At 32.7% G+C, this 27,420-nt stretch overlaps 2 protein-coding genes across 3 annotated transcripts; one reads left to right on the top strand and one right to left on the bottom strand.

Moving 5' to 3' along the window:
* Nucleotides 1–3,376: 3,376 nt before the first annotated feature.
* On the bottom strand, nucleotides 3,377–8,221 carry LOC145559973 (F-box/LRR-repeat protein At3g03360-like). Of its 2 annotated transcripts, none has more exons than XM_081621235.1 (4): nucleotides 8,113–8,221; nucleotides 6,219–7,500; nucleotides 5,803–5,979; nucleotides 3,377–4,633 (listed from the first exon to the last, which is right to left on the bottom strand). In XM_081621235.1, exons 2-4 carry the CDS (start codon nucleotides 7,461–7,463, stop codon nucleotides 4,442–4,444), a joined length of 1,614 nt encoding a protein of 537 aa, XP_081477361.1. In that variant the 5' UTR covers nucleotides 7,464–7,500; nucleotides 8,113–8,221; the 3' UTR covers nucleotides 3,377–4,441. The 2 variants fall into 2 exon arrangements, with proteins under 2 accessions (XP_081477361.1, XP_081477359.1); XM_081621233.1 differs by having other exon boundaries at nucleotides 3,379–4,633; nucleotides 6,219–7,533; nucleotides 8,113–8,214.
* Nucleotides 8,222–8,265: 44 nt separating this feature from the next.
* On the top strand, nucleotides 8,266–27,187 carry LOC145558620 (vacuolar protein sorting-associated protein 53 A-like). The gene is made up of 25 exons (XM_081619915.1): nucleotides 8,266–8,513; nucleotides 8,829–8,895; nucleotides 9,106–9,200; nucleotides 12,407–12,463; nucleotides 12,634–12,784; nucleotides 13,816–13,886; nucleotides 14,403–14,527; nucleotides 15,022–15,182; nucleotides 15,345–15,486; nucleotides 15,959–16,022; nucleotides 17,785–17,970; nucleotides 18,059–18,100; nucleotides 18,847–18,951; nucleotides 19,059–19,118; nucleotides 20,591–20,668; nucleotides 21,494–21,601; nucleotides 21,719–21,784; nucleotides 22,739–22,816; nucleotides 22,897–23,030; nucleotides 23,119–23,212; nucleotides 23,834–23,911; nucleotides 25,115–25,177; nucleotides 25,758–25,826; nucleotides 25,897–25,992; nucleotides 26,531–27,187. The coding sequence occupies exons 2-25, from the start codon at nucleotides 8,829–8,831 to the stop codon at nucleotides 26,822–26,824; spliced, it is 2,484 nt and encodes an 827-aa protein (XP_081476041.1). The 5' UTR covers nucleotides 8,266–8,513; the 3' UTR covers nucleotides 26,825–27,187.
* The last annotated feature ends 233 nt before the right edge of the window (nucleotides 27,188–27,420 follow it).

Here is a 27,420-nt window from a genome sequence, read left to right as displayed (position 1 = left end):
TTGAAGATAAGGCAATACAAAATTCGGAATTGATGAACCCTAATTAGGGATTTGGGAATTTAAAGATTGGTGAATCATAATGAGAAGGGTGGTTGAATGATTTGGGGTAAAGAAGTGAGTTTTAAAAGATGAGGTTTTGATTTTAGGGTTTTTGGAGCAGATGTTTATATGCCGTCACGAGTCACGATGGCCTCGTGAGCCATGGGCTTAAACTGACCTTCCGGAAGTTTCATGTTTTTTCCGCATTCAATGACCAAAATGATGCGAATCGTTAAACGTTGCTCAGTGTTTTACAAAACAACGAAAATGTTTTACATCCGACCAAACACAGGCATAGCAGATAACACATTAAGCGTGACTAGCCTTCTGACCCGTGCATTCATAAAAAATTGTATTGAAAGATAAATTAGGATATATCAATAAGCCATTATGCTTATAATGTGTGATCAAAAATATGATTAAGAAAATTAATTTTTGGAATTGTAATTGAAAATGGGGATTAAATAAAGGTGGAGGGGTTAAAATTAAAGAGAGAAAAGCAAAAGGTTGATTTGAAGAGGGGAGATGAAGATGAAGATGAAGTGTATATAGAAGATGAAGCATATAATTTTAATGAAAGAATTAAAGAAATATAGTGTAATAAAAAATTAATTAATAGTGTAAGAAGACATGTGACATTTAGGTTAGAGAAAAAGATATTGAAGTGTAATAGGATAGAGACATGTGTTTTCCTTAGTTATAGTTTTTAAATACTAAGTATAGATGTACATAAACAAAAGTATTTATACTCGAAGTGAGTCAAATGACCTAACCAAAATTACTTGGAAACATTGTATGGAGTAGTATTTATTTTTCACTTTGGTGAATTGTACGAGTATAAAAATCCAATATGTCTCATAATATCGAATTATAAACTACGGAGTAATAACTATTGTTTGACATTGTTTTTTGTTTTCAGTTTTTTTTTAAACAAAAAACCAAAAAAGGAAACAAGAAAAAGGTGTTTTCACTATTCTGTTATCAGTTTTCAAAATTATTATGATTTTAATAAGTTTGACTAATTTTTTATTCATTATATAACATATATCATACACTTTTAAAATACAAAAAATTGAAAACCACAACAATGCCAAACGAGCCCTAGTTTTTTAAGTTTTGTAATAATTAAAAAAATTTAGAAATAATTCAAAAAAAACCTACCCCTCCCCACCGACCCAAGCCACCTCTCCTCCTTTCACACCACTGCCAGTCCGGTAGTCCCTTTTCTCACCAGCGTCCAGTATACCTTCTCGTTGGCGCTAGGTCCACCCCCTTTGACGTCCCTCGCCCCAAAACACACCACCCAAATCCACCCAAAACTAGGCCCCCCCTTCCCCGGCCACCTCAATCTGCACCCCTAAGGCCCTAAACCCAAAACCCATACCCGAATGGTTGAATCCTCTTCTTTTTCACTTTGAGATTTTTGTATTCATTAATTTATACCAAATAGAGTAACACAAGTATGTAAAATCAAATAATTTATAGCCCCAGTGTAAACCCTAACATTCAGGAATGTTTATTTCCCCCAAATTATAAACCTTAAATTATCGATACCATGAAACGAACAAGGATTAGGGGTTAACTACTTGAATATTAGCTAAAATTTTTTAAACCCCATGTTATTGTACTTCCAATTTTGGCTGTTTAGTATTGGTTATGAGAGTAATATTATAGTAAAAATTTGATATAGATTTATTACAAAATTGATCCATGGAAAGGGGGAGGGGGTGGTGGAGTTGGGGGGTGTCAAGATGGATTTCGCCAGCAAGGAAGGAGTTGGCAATCGATGGGGGAGCATGGGGCTGTTGACATTGGGGGGGGGGGGGGAGGGGGGGGTCTAATCGATGGCAGGAGAGGGGAAGGGGGTAGGTTTAATTTTTTTTATTTATTTTTTTACAAAAATCATTATTTATATATTTTTTTTTGAGTCAATTAATACTTTATACTAAAGTAATCACCAGAATTATCCCTAAAGTACACGTGTCGAGTTCTCATTAAAAATTTCCCCGCCAAATTTTTTTTTCCTTAAAAATAATAAGTTAATTTTTTTATATATACAAATTAAACACCCCAAAAATAAAGAACAACTTTAAATATATATATTTTTTTGATAAATAAAAAAAGTGAGATAAATGATTAGAAAAGATTAAAAATAATGAACAATGTAAAGTCATAGTAAATTAGTGACTTTTTACCATTCTTATTTCTAAATTCCATTCAACTAAAATTTATTATTACAAATAGAAAATTATCAAACTAGAAAGGTTTTAATTATACATTAATATTAGAAAACCTTATATAATCCCTTAAATCTTGCTACATTAATTTATAACCTGAATTGTTCATTTCCTATTAAAAAAGGATTATAACTCAATTTTAAATTCATAAGTTTTTTGCGAACTACAAAAATAGAGATACTATGTATTAACGTGTCTCATCTATCTTTAATAATTTGATTACGTAAACAATGTATACAAAACTTATAAACAAATACGGAGTACAAACTTAGAGTACGTAATTTATAAAAAAAATAATAAAAAAAACCGTGAATTTTCGAGCGTTGCTCGGGCAAAGAACTAGTAGATTTATAATTTAATTTAACTATTAGCAAAAAAAAACCTAATTAGAGTCAAAATTTAACAAAAAATTAATAATTAATGTTGTGAGGAAATTGCTAGAATGAGAATTGAGAAAATGAAAAAGCCACTAATATCATAACCAAATCATCTTGAATTGGTTTAAAATTCAAAGTAGTATTTGGGCCCGACCCTGGTTCATTATATAGGGCTTGATCATTAATATACGTTTAATTTATGATTCAATTTTTGTTGCAATTAAATTTGTTATTCATATTGTTGTTCACTAGATATAAATATTTTGTGTAAAAAAAAAATAACATAAAATATCACATAGCTTGGTGGTAAGAATGTAAGATACTCAATTTTAGAATTAGAGTTTGCGTTTTTATTACAAGTGTATGACATGCAAGGAAAAGCAAATGGATGGGAGAGCCACGTGTTGTAATAAGTAACTGAGTGGATAATGTGGACTAGTGAGGAATCTACGTGGATGTTTTTCGAAACGTCTTTTAATATACGATATTAGAGACTTCCTCATTTCTTATTTCTCATCCTAGCAATTCCCTAGTTTATGGTTATCAAAGATTTTTTTTTTTTTTTTAAAACTATTTATCAAAGAGAAAATTGAGTAATATAGTATTATCAAAGCGAATTTCCCAGTAAGTGTAAAAATTGCTTGAATAATATTTTCTTTCTTAAAATGCACTTACAAAAAGATCCTGAAAATGCAAATACAATATAATGGATACATACATTAAAAGTGTTTTTTAAAAATAAATTTTATGTTAGGAAAATTGTAACTTTAAATGTTTTTTCTGTCTTTCAATAACTTAATAAAAGTCCGCCTTAATCATAAATTTGTGATCTACCTTTGTTAAAAGAGATATATTGACTGATGAAGATTTCTTTTTTGCGTAAAATACTAATGAATATTTAAGTATCAAAGTTTACAATTACCTTATAAGACCATCATCACTCATGGTATAAAAATTTATACCATCCCTCTCTCTCTACAACTTTCTCACTCCTCCACATTATTTATACCACAATACAATATACTTTCTTCAAAAATCACCCCACACATGGTATAAAAATTTTTACCACCACACTTTCTTTCTCTCCTATATGTATTAATTATACAATTAATTTAATTATAATTATATTTTATTTTATTTTATTATTGAAAATAATAAATTAATTTTTAAAGTTAATTAAATAAAATAATCAATATAAGTAGTAAAAAGCGAATTCGAAAAAATATATAAAACTATTGATTATGAACAACGGTAATTTTTTCATAATTATTTACTTTATAAAGCCCATGCGATGCACGGGTCGATCTATTTTTTTCTAAAAAATATTTTTTATATTTATGTGATTACATTTGTTATTTTATTAGTTGTACGTAATATATCATAAAAAAAACCTAATCTCAAAAGATAATATTTCGTATTTAATTAATGTAACCATTAAAATCTCATTGGTCAATTATGCTTATGTGACACTTGAATTATTTATTGGATATAACTATAATTTATAATCTTACGTGGCACGTTAACTTATTTTAGGTGGCATAATCCTATTGTATCGTTTTAAAAATATTAATCATATGTGGCGCTCTAATAATTTTTTAAAAATAAAAATCCTACATGGCGCTCTAAAATCTCGGGAAAAAACTCCCCTTTATATGTGGCGCTCTAATCATATGTGATGCTCTAAAGTGGACTAAATTCTAAATCTACTCCTTACTTTTTCTATAGAATTCATAAAAACTTGATTTGCCAACTCTATGAAACCTTACGAGTTTCCGATCTTGCGTGTGTTCACTTGCTCCAATCTAGCACAAAGGTTGTTTTCTGCCGTTCAAGAGATGCAGAAGCTTTAGACCATCCACTTGACTGAAATATCCAATTCTCAACTGAGATATTTTTCAAGTAATGCCGCCAGCATTTGTTCTTGAAGAATACACAACACTCAGGATTTGCTTTTTGTTTGTCTAACTCTTCGTATATGATCTGCCAGTGATTGAAAAGAACGATAAATTCATAATGACATTCCTCTATCAATTCTAAAGGCATAATGTTCATACAAGCAGATAGATAATTTCATTTTCTGCCAATGCTTCACCATTGAGTTTGTTTTGTTCTTATGCAGTTTACAAAATTGAAACAGGACCCTAATAATTGATAATTTGATAAATTGATGATGCTATACTTCATGTCAGACTATAAAAACAAATACTTTACGGGACTTTCAGAGTCAATTATTAATACACGTAACTGATGTAATATTCATGAAATATAGCTGAATACGCTAAGCATCTAATTTGACTAAAATTTTTATTTTTCCCAAAGCCAAAAAAATAAGAGGAAAAAAAAAAAACCAACACTCAAACAACTTCATTTGTTTATACAATCATTGACAATTAAATATATTTGTCACATATAGCTGCGACCTCCAGGATTGAAGCATACTTTGTAGTATCAATTATAAGAGGGAGTATTATATCACTAATTGTACTTAAAAAAATCTTCTGACATATTTTAATTCTAAGGAGGTTCAAAGGAGTAATGTAGAGTAAAAAAGAGTAAAATTCTATAACAAAGAATAATGGCATCAAGACACAGCATTCATATACAAGGCAAAGTTCATGCAGAGGAGCATTCTGACCTTCCACTTACTATCTCCTTTTTTCACCTTATCTTCTATTAAAATAACTAAACAAATACCCAATTATCATCACATCTATTTATTTTAAAATTATTTATGTATAATACTTTCATTTTAAAAATAGCAATAGATAACTTAAGGCAGTCATCTGATTTCTTAATTTGACTAAGCTTTGACCTTATTTGTACACTAATCTTTCAGAAAAAAATTTATCTAATGCCAAGAGATTCATATTAATGTGTACATTCCACTTACAAAAGTTCTAGATTTAATTTGTAGTATAGTGATAGACAAACACAAATGAAAGATATGGTCTGCCTTGATCTGATCACAAATGAAATAAACATATAATTGCTTAAGTAAGCTGAAATGAACATTACAACATCTTAAACTATGCATAGTAATAAATTTACGAACTAATGAGGGTCAAAGGAAGTATTTATATAATATTTTCCTGTGTCAGTGGTCGAATTGTTACAATCAGATACAAAATTATAGGGAAGTTACAGAGTACCTCAGGAAAGTCACTGGTGTTGTGGGACATTATAGATAGAGTGGATGGAATAGGCAACGTCTTTAAAGCAGCATCAAGTAGATCCCGAAATCGAGTAGATATTCTCACTGCATGTGGCTTAGATATGTGGCGCAAAGGAAGAACCATAGCCCTGATGTCTTCATAAATGATAACACCCTAGATAAATTCATCAATGAAAGGAAAAATAAATTAACAATATAAAAACACTAGCATATGAAGAAAAATATAGACTGCCTATTAACCATCAACTCAGTTCAGAAACAAAGTTCCAATATAAAATTTTTAAGCTACCACACGAGAACAACCTGATACACAGTTCAAAGATTTATTATTAAACCAACAGGGGTCTATGTTCAGTCCATCCATGACACAATCCAACCGAGTAGAATTCTTACCTGTTTGTCAAGGGTCATCAATTTTAACCCTTTGTAACGATCAATATCATCAAGGAATTTGTATAGTCTAGATGCATCATTTCCTCCAACATCCCATTTACTGGTAGCATTCGATGATGGGTCAAAGGTAAGTACAGCTTCGTTTAGACTTAAACAAGTAAGGAATGAAATTGGCATCATTTTACCACGATACTCAAGTGTGGTTATGTTTGGAGAAGTTATGATTGCCTCTTCTAATTTCCGACATCTTCTAATCACTAGCTTCCTCAACTTGTCTCCAGAGACGCGGATGTTCTTTAACCCATTGCACCTGCTGAGAACCAACTTCTCAAGCTTAGGAAATTTCACAATTTGATCACGAAACATCTTATCTGTCATTCTGGGATATTCCAATATCAGCTCCTTAAGAGTCCTACATGCTGATAAGTCAATTTTACAGAATATTTTTTTCTTACTGTAATACCAAAAAGTCTCAAGCCAATGAGCCTCAATAACAATACTATCAAGTGGAATACACTTGTGCACATCAACTCGCCTCAGCTTGTCTAGGGAGCAGATAGACAGTTTGTTCGATTCAGAGCATTGTATCTCTATTAACCTTAAGTCCTCAATCATAGGGGAGCCAGAGATCAGATTTTCAAACTGCAGCAGGGAGACTTTCATATTCTTAAATGACAGCTTCTGGAGGTGCGGAAGATTTACTGAATCGGCAGGTATACGACAACCACATAAGCTTAATGCAGTAATGGAACTTCCAATCATGACACACGGAGGCAAAGTGTACCGTGGTACTTGCGGATGCCTTAATTTAGCGTGGACTTCAAGTTCTCTAACATTCCTCGCAATAGCAGAAACAATCCAATCACTTACATCAGAAATCCTTCCATCCCACTCCCATAATGAATAAGGAAAGCACAACCTGAACTTGTGAATACTAAGCAATTGTTCATCATGCAGCCGATTAATCATTTGATCTTTGTATCTTAACTTTATACTTTTCTTCACCTTGTCGAAGCTACACAGGTCAATATCCACAGTATGATATGAATTCCATACTTGCCTCCATCTCTTAGACAGGATGCAAGTTCGAGCAGCATCCTTAGGATGTAGGTGATAAAGAACTTGATGAAGCACATGATCCGGCATGTCAGAAATATAGTCAATTCTACATTTCACTCTCTTTCTTACTCTATTAGCAGAGGCCCTTTGGCTTCTTTTCTTACATTTCTTAGAAGCAATATCCATTGAACCGTTCTTCTATACGAATTTATACATATGTTCCCTAGAAAAGGTCGACAGGATGTTAATCTAAAACCTGCCCACATAGAAGAAATATCGAAATATCCGGCTTAATTCCATTTGTCAATGTCACCAGTTTACATCATTAATTACAGGAAAGTAGGACATAGGAACACAACATGAATTTGAAACATATAATATCATACCATGCACAAACTATTAAATCATGTTATTCAATCTGAGTAATCATCCCAAACACATTATACAGAACTAGTAGGATATATACCAATCAATCAATCAAAGCCTTAATCCCATTACTCCATAAGTGGAGTCGGCTACATGAACCAAAAAATCCGAGCATGAATTGGAATTACCTACACACTAATTACAAAGAAATTCAACATTTACATGAAAACCCACAAGATAAAACAAGAACCCTTACAAACACATTATTCTGTTTCACATTTCTTCCAATTACAGTTTTCTCGAATCAATATTACATAAAATTGACTTCTAATATTCATAAAATTCACCAAATCTAACATATATAAATCATCAACAGCACACAATTATACAACAATTTAAGAAAAAAAAAGAATAAATCTTCAAATTCAAAAACTGATTGCTCAAATTAAAACTAAAATTGAATTCAAACCTGATAATTGAATTTGAATTAGGGTTAAATCGAATTCTTGACTCCAAAAATCATATCACTCAAAATTTTGGTTTCAATTTGAGGAGAAAGAAAGGCTAAAGTGTGACGCAGTGTTTCTGAAACTCTGTGTCTTTATTTATATATGAGTATATGACCGTCAGTGGACCCACAAAAACCCAAAAAAAAAAAAATAAAAAAATAAAAATTGCGAGTTTATTTTATTTTTATTTTTCCTTTTTTTAATACATCGGAAAAAGAAAAGAAAAATAAAAGAAAGACGTCGATAGTTTCCGATCTTTCTCACTCTCTCTCCTCTTTCGATGTTTGATCTCACTCATTTTTTGGTAAATCAACTGGAAATCTCAATCACTCGAATTTTCTAGCTCGAATTGCATCAAAAGGTTTGATTTCATCAATTTTATTCGTAATTTTTGAGTTTCAATTTACTATAATTTTGTTATTTTTTGGTAGATTAGGAGTATGAATTTTGATAGACATTTTCAATTTATGCGAGCAAATTTTCATTTTTATAGCTTAAATGTTAATATATGATGCTTAGTTTATGATTTGATATAGTTTTTGTATATGTTAGCTGAAAATTAGTCGATCTGTTGTTCTTAATTTGTTGTTGAATTATGTAATTTGATTGAAATTTGTAGTTTATTGTGTTGATTTTGATTGATAATCAGAAGTATTGATTGATGTAATGTGAACAGATGTCAGTTCCTCGATCTATGGATAAGTCAAGTGCTCTTGAATACATTAATCAGATGTTTCCTACAGGTAATTTATGTTGCTTTTCTTCTATTTACCTAAATTGGTTGATTTATATTAGGAATTTGAAGCTCCGTTGATTCGAGGCGTTGAAGTCGGAGTTTGATACATTTATCAGTGTTATTTTGAAAGGGATTGGTGAAATTGTAGTTCAGTATTTCTTATAATCTTGCATTTGTTTGAATGATTGCTGATTATGTGTTAATATTGGTATATCAGAGGCGTCGTTATCTGGTGTTGAGCCTCTAATGCAAAAGATTCATGGTGAAATCCGTCGAGTGGATGCTTCCATACTGGGAGCTGTTCGACAGCAGGTAAGATTTATTGGTCTTTGCATGATTTGCATTCTACAGTTTTGATGGAAGTATTGATGAATTTTTTGTTTATTTTTACTGGTATGAGTGGTATCTTCACTTTGGTTTCATTTTGTTGGATGGGAAACATTTTCGAGTGAAATGATGAATTTTGATGTGCGTGGTTTGTAAAGGGGTGGGAAGTAGTTGTACAAGTGGAGATATTCCCAAGGGTGGAAAACATTTTTACCTTTTGGTAGGAGTGCACGGCACATTTTCCTTTTCATTCCTGGGCAATAATCCTCGTTTCCAAACTCACTCTCAGTAAACATTACTCTCATATTTTGGATTGGATGGTGATGTATAACTCTTTTTATTTTATTTTATTTTGTTGTAGAATGAGTTTGTTGTGATTTTGTTACATGAGGTTCTGTTGAGTTCATTTTCGTTTATAGAAGGTTGTCAAGGAGGTTGTGTGTAGGAAGGGTATTATTGTTAATAGTCTTGATGAGAACCATGGGCGTTAAATTTTGGGAAAATAGTGTTCAGACGAGGAGACTGAAGACTGCAAAAGGTTGAAGAGTGTAGGAGGTTGAGTGCAGGAAGAGTATTCTTGTTTTTTATTTATTTATTTTTTGTTTTTTATTTTTATTTTGAGGGAAGAGTATTCTTGTTGAAAGGCTTGACGAGAGCCGTTTTGGGAAACTAGTGTTCAGACAAGTTGACTTAAGATTGCCCAAGGTTGGAGAGGGATGGACTGTTATTGATAAAGAGATAAAGAGAGCAATGCAGCTAGGTAAAAATGAATACCTTTAGATTATAAATTTAATATTCTAGACTAGATGGAATGATGGATTATTGATTTATGAGGTTGATCTTCAGCCACACACAACTGGGTAGATCAAATGATGAACTGCATACAAGTTTAAAAGACTACTATTCGAATTTAAAGAAGTCCATTGCAGGCTTCTTTCTATCAGACTTGGTGTGGTTTTGTTAAAGTTGGCATATTTTAATATGTTAATTAGTTTAGGGTGCATAATTGATGTGCATGACCTTGTAACGGGCTAGAGTGAAAATGAAGTTATGTGAAAGAAGAGTGGGGGAAGTTTAGACCAAGCAATCAACTTTTAGTAAAATTTTGAATAAATATTTTTCTTATGAAGGGTACATGCCTTATTGAAGTTCGTAGGATTTATTGCAGGGTTGAAATCTTGGTTGATGTCACAATAATGATTGTGGAACCATTTACAGGCAATGCAAATGGCTTGCGGCCATCGTGCCTAATAATATGTCACAGTATGCTTCAAAATTACCCTAGATTTAACATCGTGATATATTTTAAGATAGAAGACTGTCCTTGCAAAATGAGTTGGAAAAGTGGTTTGGCTACTAGACAGATCCTTCACACATTGGTGTAAGAATTTGATATTGAATATGGCTCATGTAGTCATTATTTATATTATTTTTTTTTCATCACAATTTTCCTTTTAAAATCATTTTGGGGGTGCAAAAAATGTTTCTTGTTGTTCCTCATCCTCATCGATGTCAATTATGCTGGTAGCCTGGCATATCTTTGCCCAGTATGCACTTAATGTTTTATTTTATTTAATTTACTTTTTTTTTGGGTAAAAGTAAATATTCCCTCCGTTCCATTATTAAGTGTCGTTTCTTAAATTTCATAGTTTTTAATGCAAATGAAGGAAGTATAAAAAGCATGTGTGATTATGTGAAGAGTATCGGGAATAATTATATAGAGTACAATATTTTGTTTTCTAGTGGAGACAATAATGAGAAAGCATGTGTGAAGGGTATTTAGGGAAGTTTAGTATGTTAAAAAGTATAAAGTGGGGGTATGTAGGTAATTATACATAAAAAGGCACTTAATTTTGGGATACCCAATAAGGAAAACAGGCACTTAATAATGGGACAGAGGCAGTAAATCCAAAATGAGACTATAGGAAATGGGGGATGATTGTGGCTGTCAGTTGACTTTTTATAAACTGGAAAAGAAATGGGTTTCTTCAGATGATAAAACTAGGAGATAGGGTGAAAAGCAATAGATTTTGGAATAAGGATATCTTTTAAGATTATCGATGATGAATGAATGCTGGAATCTGGATGCCAATTACTTCCATGTCTTCATGTGTATTTTCTGTTAGCTTGTTCTCTGTCTTGCTTCTTGATCAGATGTTATGCTCTGGCATGGGTTAAATTGTTTTCAGTCTTGATGATTATATTTCTATCAGAAACATTCTCCCATTCCTCCTTCAAATTATCACTAAAACATTATTTTTGACATGGTAGTTTGACTCTATGAAAAAGCATAAAAAAAATGGAAAATGCTACACATAGCCCTTAGGCTACTTATAGGCATTAAAAATACTCTTGAAAACTGTTTAAATTTAGAAAATCATGACAAATTCACACTAATTACACTGATCTACGAGTGTTTTTGTCATGAATTCCTAATTTTATACAATTTCCAAGAGTGTTTTTAATGCTTATATATAGCCCTAAGGGCTATGTATAGCATTACCCAAAAAAAATTAGATGTGGAATTTATTGATATGGGCTTTTCCAGAAGGCATTTGGTGAGATGGTGACTGGTGCAAAACTGCAGTAAGATTAAGGGTTTCATGAGGTGAAGTGAAAAAACCTAAGAAGAAGTATTGAGCTGATGTAAGCAGGCTAGACTTTGCTCATATACAACTCATGAGGAAATGACCTTAATCTGAAACCAAAGAACTCAAGAATTTATGTGCCGTTTCTCAAGTAGGGTGCCTTTTTTAGTTCTTGAACAGTTGAACCTATGTATTTTGGAATCTTGTGTTTACCTTTCGAGATTTAAATTGTGGCCTTCTTATTATAGACCTGATTTCCCTCTTTATGCAGCCTCTTTCTATTTTTGGTTGTTGGTTTCAGCAAAGCTTGATTATAATTTCTGTACTAGTAGTGTTCTAGTGTTTGAATTTTGTTTTGGAAAATGTTACCTGGAGAGGAGTATTAATGGCATGGTCCTGGACCAAGGTTTTCTTCCCTCACAATATGGGGGGTTACTAAGTTATCAGGAGGGTACTAATTATTGTGAGAGGTGGGAGCACTGGTTCAGGACCATGAAATAAGCTGTTACAACTTTTCTACTAGCATCGAATCTTCCACTCACTAGGGTGAAGCTGTGTGTTTTTGAACTCTTAATTTTTGATTGCTAACTTCCTGTAGTTTAGAGTAATTCAGGTACCAAGGCCAAAGAAGATCTTGCTGCTGCTACGCGTGCAGTGCAGGTTTGTGCTCCCAATATGGACTCATATTACTTGACTTTTTACTTGATATATAATGACTGATTGGCTCTAATTCTCTTCTGGATGATTATCCGGAATTGATTGTATCCTATATTCTGTTCCACTAATTGATTGTTCTGATTGGATTAATTGATTGATCAATTTTTCAACAGGAACTCATGTACAAGATACGGGAGATAAAAAATAAGGCTGAGCAAAGTGAGACAATGGTTCAGGAAATTTGTCGTGACATAAAGAAGCTCGATTTTGCAAAGAAGCACATAACAACTACTATTACAGCACTTCATCGTCTTACCATGTTAGGTTGGTTTTTTGTTTCCTTTTTATTTTCATTGATCTTAGCATCTCACACATTCAGCATCCAGGACCATAAACTATCTGGTCTTTGCTCTAGGGAAAAATAAAAAACAGATTTATTGCTTTCTTTTTGTATTGTTTTTTTTGTCCAATTGAAGATCATACAAAGACAATGTACTACCACAAGAAAAATTCATGAAAAGTATTTTCCACCTTCACACTAGTCCAAGAATCAAATTTAAAACTATAACGATTGTATAATATGTCAAAGATCAAGAGCCTGCCATGATACTATCAATCACATATCATATAATTCTAACTTTCATTAGTTTCATGTTATGTTGAGATGATTTACTAGTTTTATATCTGTTAGCTGCTACTCTTTGAAGTGCAGGATTCATGTTTTATTAATCTTTATGTTTTCCATTGTTGTCGTAATACATGAACAATATAATGAACAAACAAGAGCTCCTAGTACTTTTGCTCTAGTATTCTTATTAGATTCAACATATTTGTTGTTGCAATGTTTAACTCATATTTTTTTTTTCAGACTACGCTGTATTAATTTGTTTGAATTATGGACCTTTGTTTTTCCTTTTGAATCAAACATGTGTACATAGCAATTTTTTCTATTATATACTTCGTATTGTTCTTCTTACATGGCATATCCGCATATGTTGTTAGTGCACACATTTGTGGAGGAACTTTCATATCTTCTAAAAGTTCTAAGTCCTTAAAATAAATTGATCCCATATATTAAGACAGCTAGGCTTCTATATTTTTATTTGGATAGTCTGAAGACTATAGATTCTGACCTCCATAAACTTGCCAATTGCTACACATGTTTTGCTGTTTTCTGGGATGTCATGATTTATGACTTCATTCTCTGTTTCTCTCTTATAGCTCTAACAAAGGTATAATTGCCTTAATATCCAATTTATGTAGTTGATGTAGAATATTTGTATAATATCGCATGGTATTCAGTCAATCAGAGAATGAAAACATGCTAACATAATGCTTTTTAAATGCTTTGGCAGTATCTGCTGTTGAGCAACTTCAAGTGATGGCTTCAAAAAGACAATATAAGGAGGCAGCTGCTCAATTGGAGGTACCAAGCTGCCAGTGGGCAAGCGTTTTTCTTCTATTTAGGAGGTCAATAATTTTTTAAGCTTTTACATTGTTTTTCCCTATCTCTTTGGAGGATCCACGGTTCTTCCCACCCGTACATACATTCCTTGTACCAGTATATATTTTGGCTTTAGATTTACTATTTGACCTGAATGATGGAAAATATATAATTTCTTTTTAATTTGGCTGTATTGTAAGCAGATGAATCTTCTCTGTATAGTCTGAACATATTATGTGGTTTTTCTATTGTACGTCACTTATTGTTTGAAGACTCCCAATGTTGCTGAAGGATATACATGCTTTAATGGCATAACTTGCCTCTAATAACACAAATTTTAAGTGATTTTTTATGGTCATGAGGTGTTTGAAATTTGAATCAACGTTTCTCTCTTGTTCCTTGTCTTATAGATTCCTTGTTTTTTGTTTGATCTTTTATTCCTGGTCCCACACATTCCTTATCTTAGTGTGGATGATGTTGTTTCTTGATTTGTTTCAGGCAGTAAATCAGTTATGCAGTCATTTTGAAGCCTATAGGGATGTCCCTAAAATAACAGAATTGCGTGAGAAGTTCAAGAATATTAAACAAATCTTGAAGTCTCATGTTTTTTCTGACTTCTCAAGGTACTGCTAGTTTTTTTTTTTTTTTTTTTTTTTTTTTTTTTTTTTTTTTCCCCTTTTCCCCCTTTTTTCATTATATGTGGAGTTGGGCTATAATTGATTTGGGAGGTGATAAGGGAAAGAGACTGGTTGCTATCTTTGTATAATATGAAGTCCTTCAAAATAATGTGTTGTACACATTGATCATGTAAATAAATCCTTATGTGGATGTAGATATATCTGCCTAGATAGAAATTTTACTTTAGTTTGACTATGGAATATGGATTTTATATTTATTTTTTGGAGAACATGTAAATTTGAACTCTGAGAATGCTTATTACTTGAATTTGTAAGATGAGAAAATTCTCAACTTTTAATGAGGGATGGGTGATGGTTTGCAAAATCTCAACTCATGTTGAAGCTGTAAGAATTGGTTTTCATTGATGTTGGTTCATTGTATATTATTTTTGTATATTCTATATATTATCTCATTTGATTATTGTATCTTGCAATTTCAGCCTGGGTACTGGGAAAGAGACAGAAGAAACTAATTTACTGCAGCAGCTATCAGATGCTTGTTTGGTGGTTGATGCATTGGAGCCTTCTGTACGAGAAGAACTTGTTAAAATATTCTGTAACAGGGAACTTACTTCCTATAGACAAATTTTCGAAGGAGCTGGTAAGTATCTTTCTTTACTGCTCCTTGTGTGATCCGCTGCCAAACGCATTCCAATCCCGTTTGATACAACCCTTTGCATCAATAAAATGATTTGCTCTTTGATTTCTGTAAAAATTGTCTTAAATATTTCTTATTTCTATTTATATATGTTTTTTAAATTAGAACTTGCAAAGTTGGATAAAACGGAAAGGAGATATGCTTGGATCAAGCGTCGGTTGAGAACAAATGAGGAGATATGGAAAATTTTCCCTTCTTCATGGCATGTCCCTTATTTACTATGCATCCAATTCTGCAAGCTCACAAGGTCAGTGATGTACTCTCTTTTGGCCTCTTCCTTAAAATTTTGAACTCTATACATTCAGTATAATTATTATTTATTCTAGCCAGTGTTGCATGTGCTTTTAATTATCACTAATATCTGTATGGTCTTCTTATTTGGGAAACATATGGGTGGACGGATTGACAACATCTCTAGCTTTGCCTGCTGGCATGCTTCATGTAGTGGATTTTGATAGTAATTGATTGCTTGACATTCTTCCTTTTCATTTGGACATGTTGTTCTCCTTCGATAAGATGCTGTTGAGCATCAAATGTTTAGTTTGATATATGATTCAATTCCAATAAGATTAGGCATTGGCTTCTATCTTTTATTTGCTAGTCCACTTATGGACTTACCTCATCGTCAACATATATATAAAAAAGAAAACTTTCATGCATGCTTATCCTATATTTATCTTGTAAAGTGATATTGTTTTTCTTTACATTTTTTGCTACAGAACACAACTTGAGGAAATACTTGATAACATGAAGGAGAAACCAGATGTGGGGACACTGCTGCTGGTAAGGGGTGGATGCTCGATGATTTTCTATTACCTAAATTATTTCTGTATTCTGAAGTGGTCTTGTTTCTTATTACCTCTAATTTTGTTCCTACTACTGACTACTTAATAGCAATAGAAATCTTTTGATATTCCCTGGCAATACAGCTTAGCAACACTGAATTTGGAGATTGATCTGCATGCCTATCTTGGGTTGCTTAAGGACAATATGACTATGCTCATATGAGTCATACACTCCTTTACCTCATAAAAAATATGAAAAATTATCAAAACCGCAAAATGAAGTTCAGAGGGGTTTTGTTGGCAAAAAAATTAATTTTTAAAGGGGAAAAGCTCTAGCTAAGTGTTATTCACTTACAAAACCAAGCAATAGCTGACTTAGGTCTAACCCAAATCTATACAAATGACAAATATTCTGTACAATGACGCACAATAAAAAGTGGGGAAATACGATCTCCTTGTCTAAGACAGTAAGACTTTATTTTATCCCTGGAAGAAACTATAGAAGAAACTATAAGAGAACCATCGAGGCCAATAAAAAAGGAAGGAAATCCATTTAATCGAATTAGGAGGAAGGCTGTAAAACATTTAACTTTTAATAGAGAAAGCATTCCTCAAATTTACTTTCACAGGTTATCCGGAAGGACCTTTTTTTTTTTTTTTTTAATAAAAAAATAAAATAAAATTACCATAACTCTTTAGACATCTTGACAAATAACTCTGCTCACATAATGCCTCTAACAAAAGCATCTTGATCCAAGGAGATGATGTTTAAAAGCACCAATTTCAATCTACTCAACAATTTGAAAATACATTTTTGGATAATAGAATAACATGAGACAGGCATGTAGTCCTAAACACAATCAGTATGCTGGACTTTGTAATGAAATTCACAGAAGTGACAGTTATTGCTTTTAACAGCTTCCTAGTTTAAGTATCTTAAAAACTATGTTCTTATTAATGGAGAAGATCTCTTAATAGTTAATACCCTTCTTTGTGAAAGCAATAAGCAAGACAGATTGGATGTCATAATTGATTATGTAGCCTCTTCTCTCTTCATCCTTTCCAACCACTCAACATGCTATCGCAGAAAACATCAGTTACCTTATTGGGATCAGACACTATTTATTCACCACTATGTGCTACCCAGCCCTGAATTAATAGTTTTCATATTCTTTATTACTCTAATGCTTTCATAAAAGAATATAATACATAAATCTCCGTCTTGAAACCCATGTAAACCTTCAAATATCTTTGGAAAGCTTCAAACTCAGTGGAATCTGTGGACCAGCTTAGAAATCATTGGAAAAATTGTGGAATATAAAAAACGATATCTGCAAAATCTATATTAGAATGTCCTCATTCAACTTTTTCAGAACAGGCTTTGACCCATGAGCTTAGTAAAATGTCTATACATTGGAGCATATTAAATAGGATTTCTAACTGATTCTAATAACATCAAGGTTGGATCTTCACCCTCTATCTGTCGCAAAATAATGTATTTGGGAACCTTTTAGTATGTCATGTACAGTTACAGAAGCTTATGGGATGTGAGTTCCCTTATGCCCTTGGTTTTCTGTCAATATGGTATGATTTTGGGAGAATTTCAAATGGCTGAAAGCCTGAAAGCTTGAAGTTCTGTCTACTTCAAAGCTAATATTCTCCTGAGATTTTTATATTCTATTCTGTATCTTAATTACTTATGTTTTGTTGCACATTGCTGCCTTTTCTGTTGCTTAATTGGCTTTTGTAAAATTTGATAGGCACTTCAGCGAACTTTGGAATTTGAAGAAGAACTGGCAGAGAAATTTGGAGGAAGTTCACCAGCTAAAGAGACCAATCATGACACTGGTGATGTAGAAAGAGGGCCCAATTTCAGTCAAGCTGTATCAGATATCAAAAAGAAATATGAAAAGAAGCTCGCTGCTAATCAAGGCAGTGGAACTGATGTATGTATTCGGATATAGCTTGTTACTTATTAAAAAAAAAAAAACCTTCCTGATTTGCTGTCATTGTCTTTTGGACTTGTTATTACAGGAAACTGACGGTCTTAAAGAATTTTCTGTGCCTGGAGCTGGGGTAAACCTTTTCAACTTCTCCTTTTCATTGTTTTTGACAAAAAAGTTTAGACCAAGCTTAACTGCCCTTTTTGTGCATTAGTTCAGAAACTTTAGCACTCACCTATTATTGTATTTCAGTATTTTATCTTTTTAAGTTATTGCATTCTATTATGGGGGAGCTATTGTTAGGATTTGTGGGTAGATGCACCTATATCTGAATCAATTATACTTTTTATTTGGTTTTTGATGCCTTAAATTGTTTATATTGGCTGTTCTGTTTACTGGTCGAACAAGAAAAATTATCAAGTGAACCACTAATACTAATAATAATTATACTAATTATTACTCTAACTTTACTCTTGTGCTTGGCATGAAGATGAAAAGTAGTAACAAATGTTGTATAAAATACATGGAATTTGGTAGAAAGAGAAAAGGGGTCACACAAAAGTAGTAACAAACATTTATTACAATACAACCAAACTATATACCCCCTCTAAGCAAAGTGTAAGAGTTAGTGTGTGGAAAGGTGTAACTATTGTGGGGTAAAAGGGGTAGGATGGTAAAGGGGGTAGGCTTAAAATAGAATAAAGCAAAGCAAGTAGAACAAAAAAGAACGGGATAAAATGGGAAGTGAGTAGAACAAAAAAGAATGGGATGAGTATAAATTTAATTTCTTATTTTGCTCCTATTCATAATTTTAACTTCTACAATTTTGGCCTTGATTGAAATTAGGGTAACTTAACTCCTCAATTGATGAATTTGCAGTTCAATTTCCGTGGAATCATCTCATCTTGCTTTGAACCTCATCTAAACGTGTATGTTGAATTGGAAGAAAAAACACTGATGGATCATCTGGAGAAACTTGTTCAGGTAGTCTATTTATATTCATGCCTTCCATTTCCCTTCCAGTCTTCCACACCCCTGTATATGTTGAAACTTGAAATGAAATGCTATTTATGTTCCTGTGGACACTGTAGGAAGAAACTTGGGATACCGAAGAAGGAAGTCAGACAAATATCTTATCCAGTAGCATGCAGGTACATATAAGTTCTTTGTTCATATACATTCTTGTGAACTTGTTTATGTCAATTGGAATCATTTGATAAATTGTATTTAACTGACTCAATAACGGTTACACATAATACTTATTGTAAAGTAAAAAATGGCTGTTGCATATTGGATTAAAAATTTAAAACAAAATTTTTGTTATCATAACATCTAACCACTTCCCGCTCTTTAGGGCTGATTCTTTGGGCTGTGTCAATGTAATGCTGTTTAAGATTGAGTTTGAGAACACAATTCGCTGCCTAATTTTATTAAAATACGCCAACCACTCATACGTATTAATCTGTCTTTTTCGGATTGCAATCCATGGGGGGGATTAGCGAATTAGGGAACACTTTTTTAGGGTAACGAATGTGTGTGTCAGTGTGTGTGTGTGTTTTAATATTATTTTTGTACATCTTTAAAACAGTCTTGTTGATCAAGGCTAGTTAACATATACAATTGGCAGTTAATGATTTGCATTTTAAAATGAGTTAATGTCAACTTTGTCAACATGCAACTAGTAGTTAATGGTATTAATTTTACAATGCGGAGTACTAATTACTTTTAGTCTTTAGTGATTTTCCTAAGCAAAAATGATATTCTAAGTTTCCAAACTTTTGTACCATTTGTTCTATTTAGGCTCTCCTTTCCTTAACTTATTTTGCAAAATGAAACATGAAAAGAATAAAATAAAAATAAAATTGAACATAACCTTCTTTGCTGAATAAACTTGTTTTTACTTGCTAAAAATTCATTTATTTAGTCGAGGAGAACCGAAAAATAGTCATCATTAGTGGTTGAACTTAATCTTGTTTGTGTTTTACTTAAAAGTATTCAACCTTTTGTAATAAAAGTATTAAGCAACAATTTTGCAATGTAATGAATTTAACTTTAGTTATTGCACGTGACTACTTAAATATTACCTCAGTTCCTAAATGATGGTTGCAGTTACAACTTGTAACAGAAACCAATAAGAATAGGATAGAGACATAGAGTGAGTATTAAAAGTGGGCGTTGTGTAAGAAAATGAGAGTGTTATAAATGAGGTTTATATAAAAATACTAAGAAAGAGAGTGAAGTGAGGTATTTGTAGAATTTTTTTGCTACAATATAAAAGCAAAAGTGTAACGAACAAACAAGAACGGATGAGAGTACAAAACGTAACCAAAAAAAAGGAACAAAGGATTTTTGTACAAGACTGAAGTTGTTTCAGGGGTCTTTTTTGTTTTTAATGGCATCCAAGGAATTTTTCTTTTCTTTTTCTTTGTTGTGTAATCTTTTAATCTTTTTTGGTTCCACTTTACTTATTTTAGCTTTATTAATTCATGTTTTTATTTATTTATTTATTATTATTATTATTATTATTATTATTATTATTGTTTTTTTTTTATTATTATTATTTTTTTTTATTATTTTTTTTTTTTTTTTATGTTAACTACTTCAGCTTTGTTGTGATATCTAGGTCTTTCTGATAATCAGACGAAGCTTGAAGAGATGCAGTGCTTTGACAAAGAATCAGACATTATTTAATCTGTTTAAGGTGCCTTTCTTCACTTATCACTGAAGAGAAGGGATGTCTTGCCATGCTTTACACCTGTTTTCTTTTTGTGAAGGCTTTTGTCTATCAAAGAGATATACATGGTTATGCTGTGCCATAGTAAAATAAAATTTATGATTAGGGGATTGATTAATAATGAACGAGCCTAAGTTAGGCTTAATGCAGCTTGGCTTAAAACAGACCCTTAGATTGTCGAGGAAACAGACCCTTGGCTTGTAGCTTGATTTGAGTTAAAGTTTAAAAACTGAAGCCAAGTAAAGACTACTTTTGGCTCAGCATTCTTGTTGATATGTTTTTGAAGATACGGTATGAGATCCTTTTGAAGCATTTCATCTGAAATCTAAACTATTACTGATGAGTCTTGTATTGTAAATCATTAATTCTACGTTATGTGTGTCTATCAGAATTTCAGAAATTTATATGTATTAATGTATATGATGAAATACGAGTGTCTAATTTTGCTTTCTTATTTTTGTTGGCTATTGGAAATTTCTATGGGTTGTGGGCAGAGATTTAAATTGCAGGAGAGTGGAATAATTAAACAAGCTGGGGTTAACTATTGATAATGTGTACTGTCTTGTGCCCTGTTGACTTGTGGCTTTTTGTTCATCTTGATATTGGTATTTTGAATTTTTATATATGTGTTGTGATCATCAAGTTGATGCACACAACTAACAATTTTCTATAGTATTATTGTAGATACTCGTTTCTCTTGGCTTCGAGATGATTATATAATTGCTTTGTTAATATTAAGAGTTTTAATCATTATTAATTATTTAAAAATGTCTTTCTGCTTTCTCTTACTAGGTGTTTCAAAAAATTCTTAAAGCTTATGCAACAAAGTTGTTTGCCAGACTGCCAAAGGGCGGGACAGGAATTGTGGCTGCGGCCACTGGAACAGATGGACAAATTAAGGTCTGATCCTGTTTTTTTTTTCAACTTCTTGTTCTGGATTAATTTTTTTTTTCCATCGCAGCTGACTATAATTTTATTTATTTGGCTTTTCCGTGCTTTCTTCCACTTTTCAAACAGACATCTGAAAAAGATGAAAGGATGATCTGCTATATAGTGAACACTGCTGAATACTGTCATAAAACGGTGAGTTCGCTTCAGCCAACCTTTGGGTGTTCATGGGTTGATATCTTGAATTTTCATGCCTGACAGAAGCGGTTGTCACTAATAATTTTGCTGCCTTTCTATAATATCTTTACTGTCAAAAGCTGTTAAGTTAGATACTTAGAAACTGATTAAAGAGTTGTGCAATGCCTTGACTTCTGTTCAATCTGGTTACACTGTTTTCACAAAGAGAGCCAAATCAGTGAGCTATCTTGTCCAAATTATGATTGAATCTAAGTTCATAATGAGCGTTTGATTAACAGCTTAAGGCTTCATCTCTTGGTTTACATTTATGAATATTGTTGCCGTCAGTTCTTTTACTATCTTCTGCTAAGTTTAAGTGGTCACCTTAGGAGGATGTTGGTGATCCACTTGATAGTAGATTAAAACATGCTTTGTTAATAAAGACTTTGTGAATGAAGGACTTTGGTGATCCTAGTGTTAATACTGCTACATTCAAATGTAGTGTTAATAAAATAAAATCTTTTGTTTACGGTATCATAAAGGAGAGTAATTGTTCATGTTTGGCAGAGAAAGGCTTCTCCTTTTCAAGACTTGAATTCATTTTATTGTCTAAGAGTCCGAATTTATGCTTTTGTATGAGGACAGACCTTGACAGTTTTAATTAGTTGTTTCTGCTCAATATACCTTCATTCTCTCTTCACTAGTGACATTTTTAATTAGTTATTTCTGCTCAATATACCTTCTTTCTCTCTGCATTAGTGACCTTTTTTTATTAGTTGTTTCTGCTCAATATACTTCATGTTCATGATTGAAGTCTGTAGTTATCAGCTCCAAACTGCATTTAGAAGTCTCAAGATATGATATTTAAATGTATTTAAGACTACAAGTAGAATATCTTGGACCACAATATAATAGTTAAGAAATTTCCTTGTGATATCTAGATAGTCTAATCTGTTTCTTTTTTGTTGTTAGTCAGGTGAATTGGCTGAAAATATAGCTAAGGTTATTGAACCCGTATTTGCAGATAAAGTTGATATGTCAGAAGTACAGGTAAATTTGTATACTGATGATTGTTAAATTAGTTGCAAGACTTCTCCTAGTCATATCTTTAATAATATGCAATCACGCAGGACGAATATTCAGCAGTAATTACAAAATCATTGATAACACTGGTGCAAGGTTTGGAAACTAAATTTGATATTGAAATGGCTTCTATGACACGTGTTTTATGGGCGACTCTTGAAAGTGTTGGCGACCAATCAGAGTAATATTTAGTTCCTTTTGGTTTGTAAATTGTTGTTTTTGGCTTTTTGTTGTGAATCCAACATGTAATGTGCATCCTTTTCATGCAGGTATGTTAATGGAATAAATACAATAATTACAAGCAGTATACCTATACTCGGGACACTTCTGTCTCCAATTTACTTCCAGTTTTTCTTGGACAAGGTATATGAAGGAGATTAATTTTGTCTGCTTGTTTCTATTTTCTAATTTGTTCATCTATTTTTGGTTTTTCATGAGCATTTTCCTGCATAACTTGCTTGTGCTAATGTTAGTCAAGTAAGGACCCTGTTTTTCTTTTTCGCTCCGAAATTTTTGTTGTCAATAAGTTCTTGGATGGTTGAACTCAAGAAGGTGACTGTTAACCTCCTAATAGTTTGCAATTTCAAGAATAAATAATTTCAGTATGTTATATAACATTTACAGACTATATGAAGCTGAACATTCCATAGGATGTTACACTTTCCGTGTTGCTGCCAACCAAACAACTGTATAGCTCCTCAGGAAAACAACTGTATAGTTTCTCACTTTTGAGGAACTTTTACTTGTGCAATTTCATGTCAACTGATGAAGAACTTAATGTATAGTTTGGACTTTGGAGTTGCCTTTTTATTTTCTTATTTTATTTTATTAGTAATAGAAATTATCGCCAGAATGGCTGTATCCTGTTTATTACTCTTTTTTTTTTTAAATTTCCTGTTTGTTTCCTGGATACCATATCTCATAACCTATTAGTCTGAACCTTATTTTTATTTTCTCTAATTTTTTTCCCTTTTTGCTTTTCAGCTTGCTTCTTCACTTGGTCCCCGTTTCTATCAGAACATATTCAAATGCAAGCAGATATCAGAAACTGGAGCCCAGCAGGTACTTGGTCAAAATAAGTATAGAATATTTGCTTGATATTTCTTTGTAATTATTTGTAAGATGAGATCTTTACCAAATCTTGTATTAAAAAGATTTATGGCAACCTCTGATACAAAGTGTTGAGCTGTATTAGCTCTTCCATTTTAGATCCAATACTTGTATTAGCTTTTGTGGATTTTAATACTGCTCCGTTAACAGTTATTTGCAACATTTACCAAAAACAGGTGAAACTATTATTTGCAACAAAACTATTTTTTTCTTAATATAGTAACTTTTTTATGATAAAATAACCAAAACACCCTCATTTAAAAATTATTAACACATAACACTCTACACATAATTACAAATTATTATAACTCTAATCTAACTCAATTATCTAAACTTTTATCCAAAAAATCTGATTCATCTTAATTTCATCTCCCACCATCTCTCTCCTCCATCTTCATCTTCTTCCTTCTTCATTTCTCTTCCCTCATTTCTACTTGTTTCGTTGGTGGGTTCAATAGATCTGGTTTGTGTGTGGGTTTCATTAGATCTGGTAGGTGGTTATTTCGTGGGTGCTGGTGGTTCGTGGGTGTTGGTGGTTCGTGTGTGGGTATTAGTGGGTCTTGTGTGGGTGTTGGTTCGTGGGTGTTGGTGGCTTTTGTGGGTGGTTCGCGGCTTGCTGTTTCGTGGGTTTAGGTGGTTCGCAAGTGGCTAATTCGCAGGTGGGTTTGGTTTTTGGGTTGCAGATCTGGTGGTTTTTGGGTGGTTCTTAGGTGGATTTTGGCGATTTGTGGGTGGCGTGGGTGGTGGTTCATGGGTTTTGGGTGGCATGGGTGGTGGTTCTGGGTGGTGGCATGTGGTGGTCTGGACGGTTCTGGTTTGATTGCAATTGTTTTTTTTTTTAATAAATTTGATTAATAATTAATTACATGTCTATAACTTTTAATAATTATGTTTAAGAAGTTTTGCTTAGGATTCCGCGCATACCCCCTGTTAACGGAGGTAGTATTTTATTTACATCATGCAGCTTTTTTTGTGTAACGTACATCATTATTCATGCTAATGTTAAGAATGAGTGCATTATATCATGGTTTTGAAATAGTTCATTTGTTTATCCTATATCCTAGTATATCTTTCTATTTTATGTGGAGTAGCCAAGTAGATAAAATCTCAACGTCAACAACACAAACATAAAACTCACATACTGTTCTATTGCAGATGCTGTTGGATACTCAAGCTGTGAAAACAATTCTTTTGGAGGTTCCTTCTCTTGCTAAACAAGTAAGTTATATACTTCACTAATGTGAGATTGTTAACTCCAAGTCTCCAACTATGATCTTACTGCCTTTGCATCCACTGAGTTGCTTTGATTGGGATTCTGGTGGGCTTTTATAAATTTCTGCAATATAATCATGTTAAATCTTTGTATGGCAATTGGACTTGTGGTAATGCAATGCTATTTTGAAACTACCATGAAGCTGTACTTTAAGCAAATGAATACTACAATAATTCAATTGAGGTCAACAGCTGAACTTTGTGGGGGTTCATGTGCTCCTGATGTTTATATAGGGCTGTATATGTAAATATTATTTTTAAATTATGATTGTGTTCTTTCCATAATTTTGTTGGTTTAAAACCAAATAGTACTAAACTACTTCAAAATTTGACTGGTAGTTATTTAATTTGTGAACTTGTATCCATTTATTTCCATTGGTATGATTGGTCAGTGGTTGTGAAATAAGCTGGAAATATTTTTTAAAAGTACTTGCATCTGTTCCTGGTATCTGAGTTTGGTGCCGAGTCCCACAGCTGTAGCTGTATGTGATGATATTAATCATTTTCATGTTTGATATGTACATAGACATCTGGTGCTGCTAATTACTCCAAATACGTTAGCCGTGAGATGAGTAAAGCAGAGGCCCTTTTGAAGGTGAGTAAAAGATAATGGTGATCCATATGTTAACACTGTTGCATTGGCTAACTGTCATTTTTTTGGACAGGTTATATTGTCTCCTTTAGATTCTGTAGCAGATACTTATCGTGCTTTATTACCGGAAGGAACTACGTCAGAATTTCAGCGAATCCTGGAGCTCAAGGTTATATTCTGTTTTGTTTTATTCATTTGCTGAAACCTTTTGTTTCCCTAAAGTTGTTGCCACAGCTTACTCTACAGCCATGTTGTGTGTACAAGCTTTTCTTCCTCATGTCAATAGACACTTATCTATTTCATGTTCTGAGCTACTAAACCGCTGCTACCCCATCCAGAGTTTGACTATTTGAGAGTGGTAGTTAACTCCCTTCTTACTCTATTAGTTATAAATGGGAGCAGCAAATGATCGATACATGGTTTGAGAGTAGAAACTGTAGTATAGGCCTAGTGGTAATTCTTTTTAGATTAATACCAATGGGAATACCAAGTATTAATTGAAGTATGAAAACTAAAAACTATGTAGTTCAATTTTAGTGACTAGTGCCATATGTTATTTTCCCTGCTTATGTGTTTATTGGCGGCTTACTCTGAAAAAAGAGTTTTAATGAATTTATTCCTATGCTATTTCATTCCCTTTTTCAGCTGCACGTTTCTTTTTAATGAATCTGGATTTGATGTCTGTTAAAATGCACTTTAAAATGCAGGGTCTTAAAAAAGCTGACCAGCAAACCATACTAGATGATTTTAACAAACATGGTCCAAGCATTAAGCATCCATCAATGACCTCTGCGGTTACAATTGCTCCTGCTCCACCTGCAGTGCCAGCTATAAGCAGTCCTGCTACATCAGCTGTTGCTGCTTCTCGAGAAGATGTGCTTGCAAGAGCTGCTGCATTGGGTCGAGGAGCAGCCACTACTGGTTTCAAGCGATTCCTTGCACTAACTGAAGCTGCTAAGGATAGAAAGGATGGGCCTTTCAGAAAACTCTTTAATCCATGAGGATCTTATTATTGGTTGTGCGAGAGGAAAGTCACGTCTTTATGCTCTTGTCTCAGTTGTCTGTCTATCCTTCTCACTAATCAACTTATACAACCTCATCTCTTTTCCATATTTTTCCTGGAGGAACTTCTAAGAAAACATCTTTATTAGCTTGCAGTTGGAGAGGAATGTTGATAATGTATATGCTGAAATGTGGGTTGTAGGTCAATTTTGTCGAGATTTTCCCAGCTGGTTTCTATGGGTATGTGTTGGTAAAATGCGCTGTTATCTGTAAGTAATTTTGTTAAAATTGTATTAGAGAATTTAGGTTCTTGTGTATTTGATATATATATATTTTAAATAGATTTTCATGTTAATTTGCAAGTTTTGTACGCTGAAATATCATGTTAGGAGTTAATTTTTGACAGTAATAAACATGCAGTTCTCTTATAAGCTGAAGAGCTGAGTAACTGATTGCAATGTCCAGAACGAGTTGCTCTATAAAAAGGAAATTATTCACCACTTCAATATAAGGAGTCTCAACAGTTTTAAATAAATTTTGGAACTAGTATTGTAGTAAATATAAAAGAAAGTGTATTAAAAAACTTACACGAACT

Source organism: Chenopodium album, chromosome 9 (assembly GCF_948465745.1).
Source record: "Chenopodium album chromosome 9, dcCheAlbu1.1, whole genome shotgun sequence".
NCBI classification, from domain to species: domain Eukaryota; kingdom Viridiplantae; phylum Streptophyta; class Magnoliopsida; order Caryophyllales; family Amaranthaceae; genus Chenopodium; species Chenopodium album.
The sequence above is the reverse complement of the archived record's forward strand: the minus strand, read 5'-3'. Positions and strand labels throughout refer to the sequence as shown.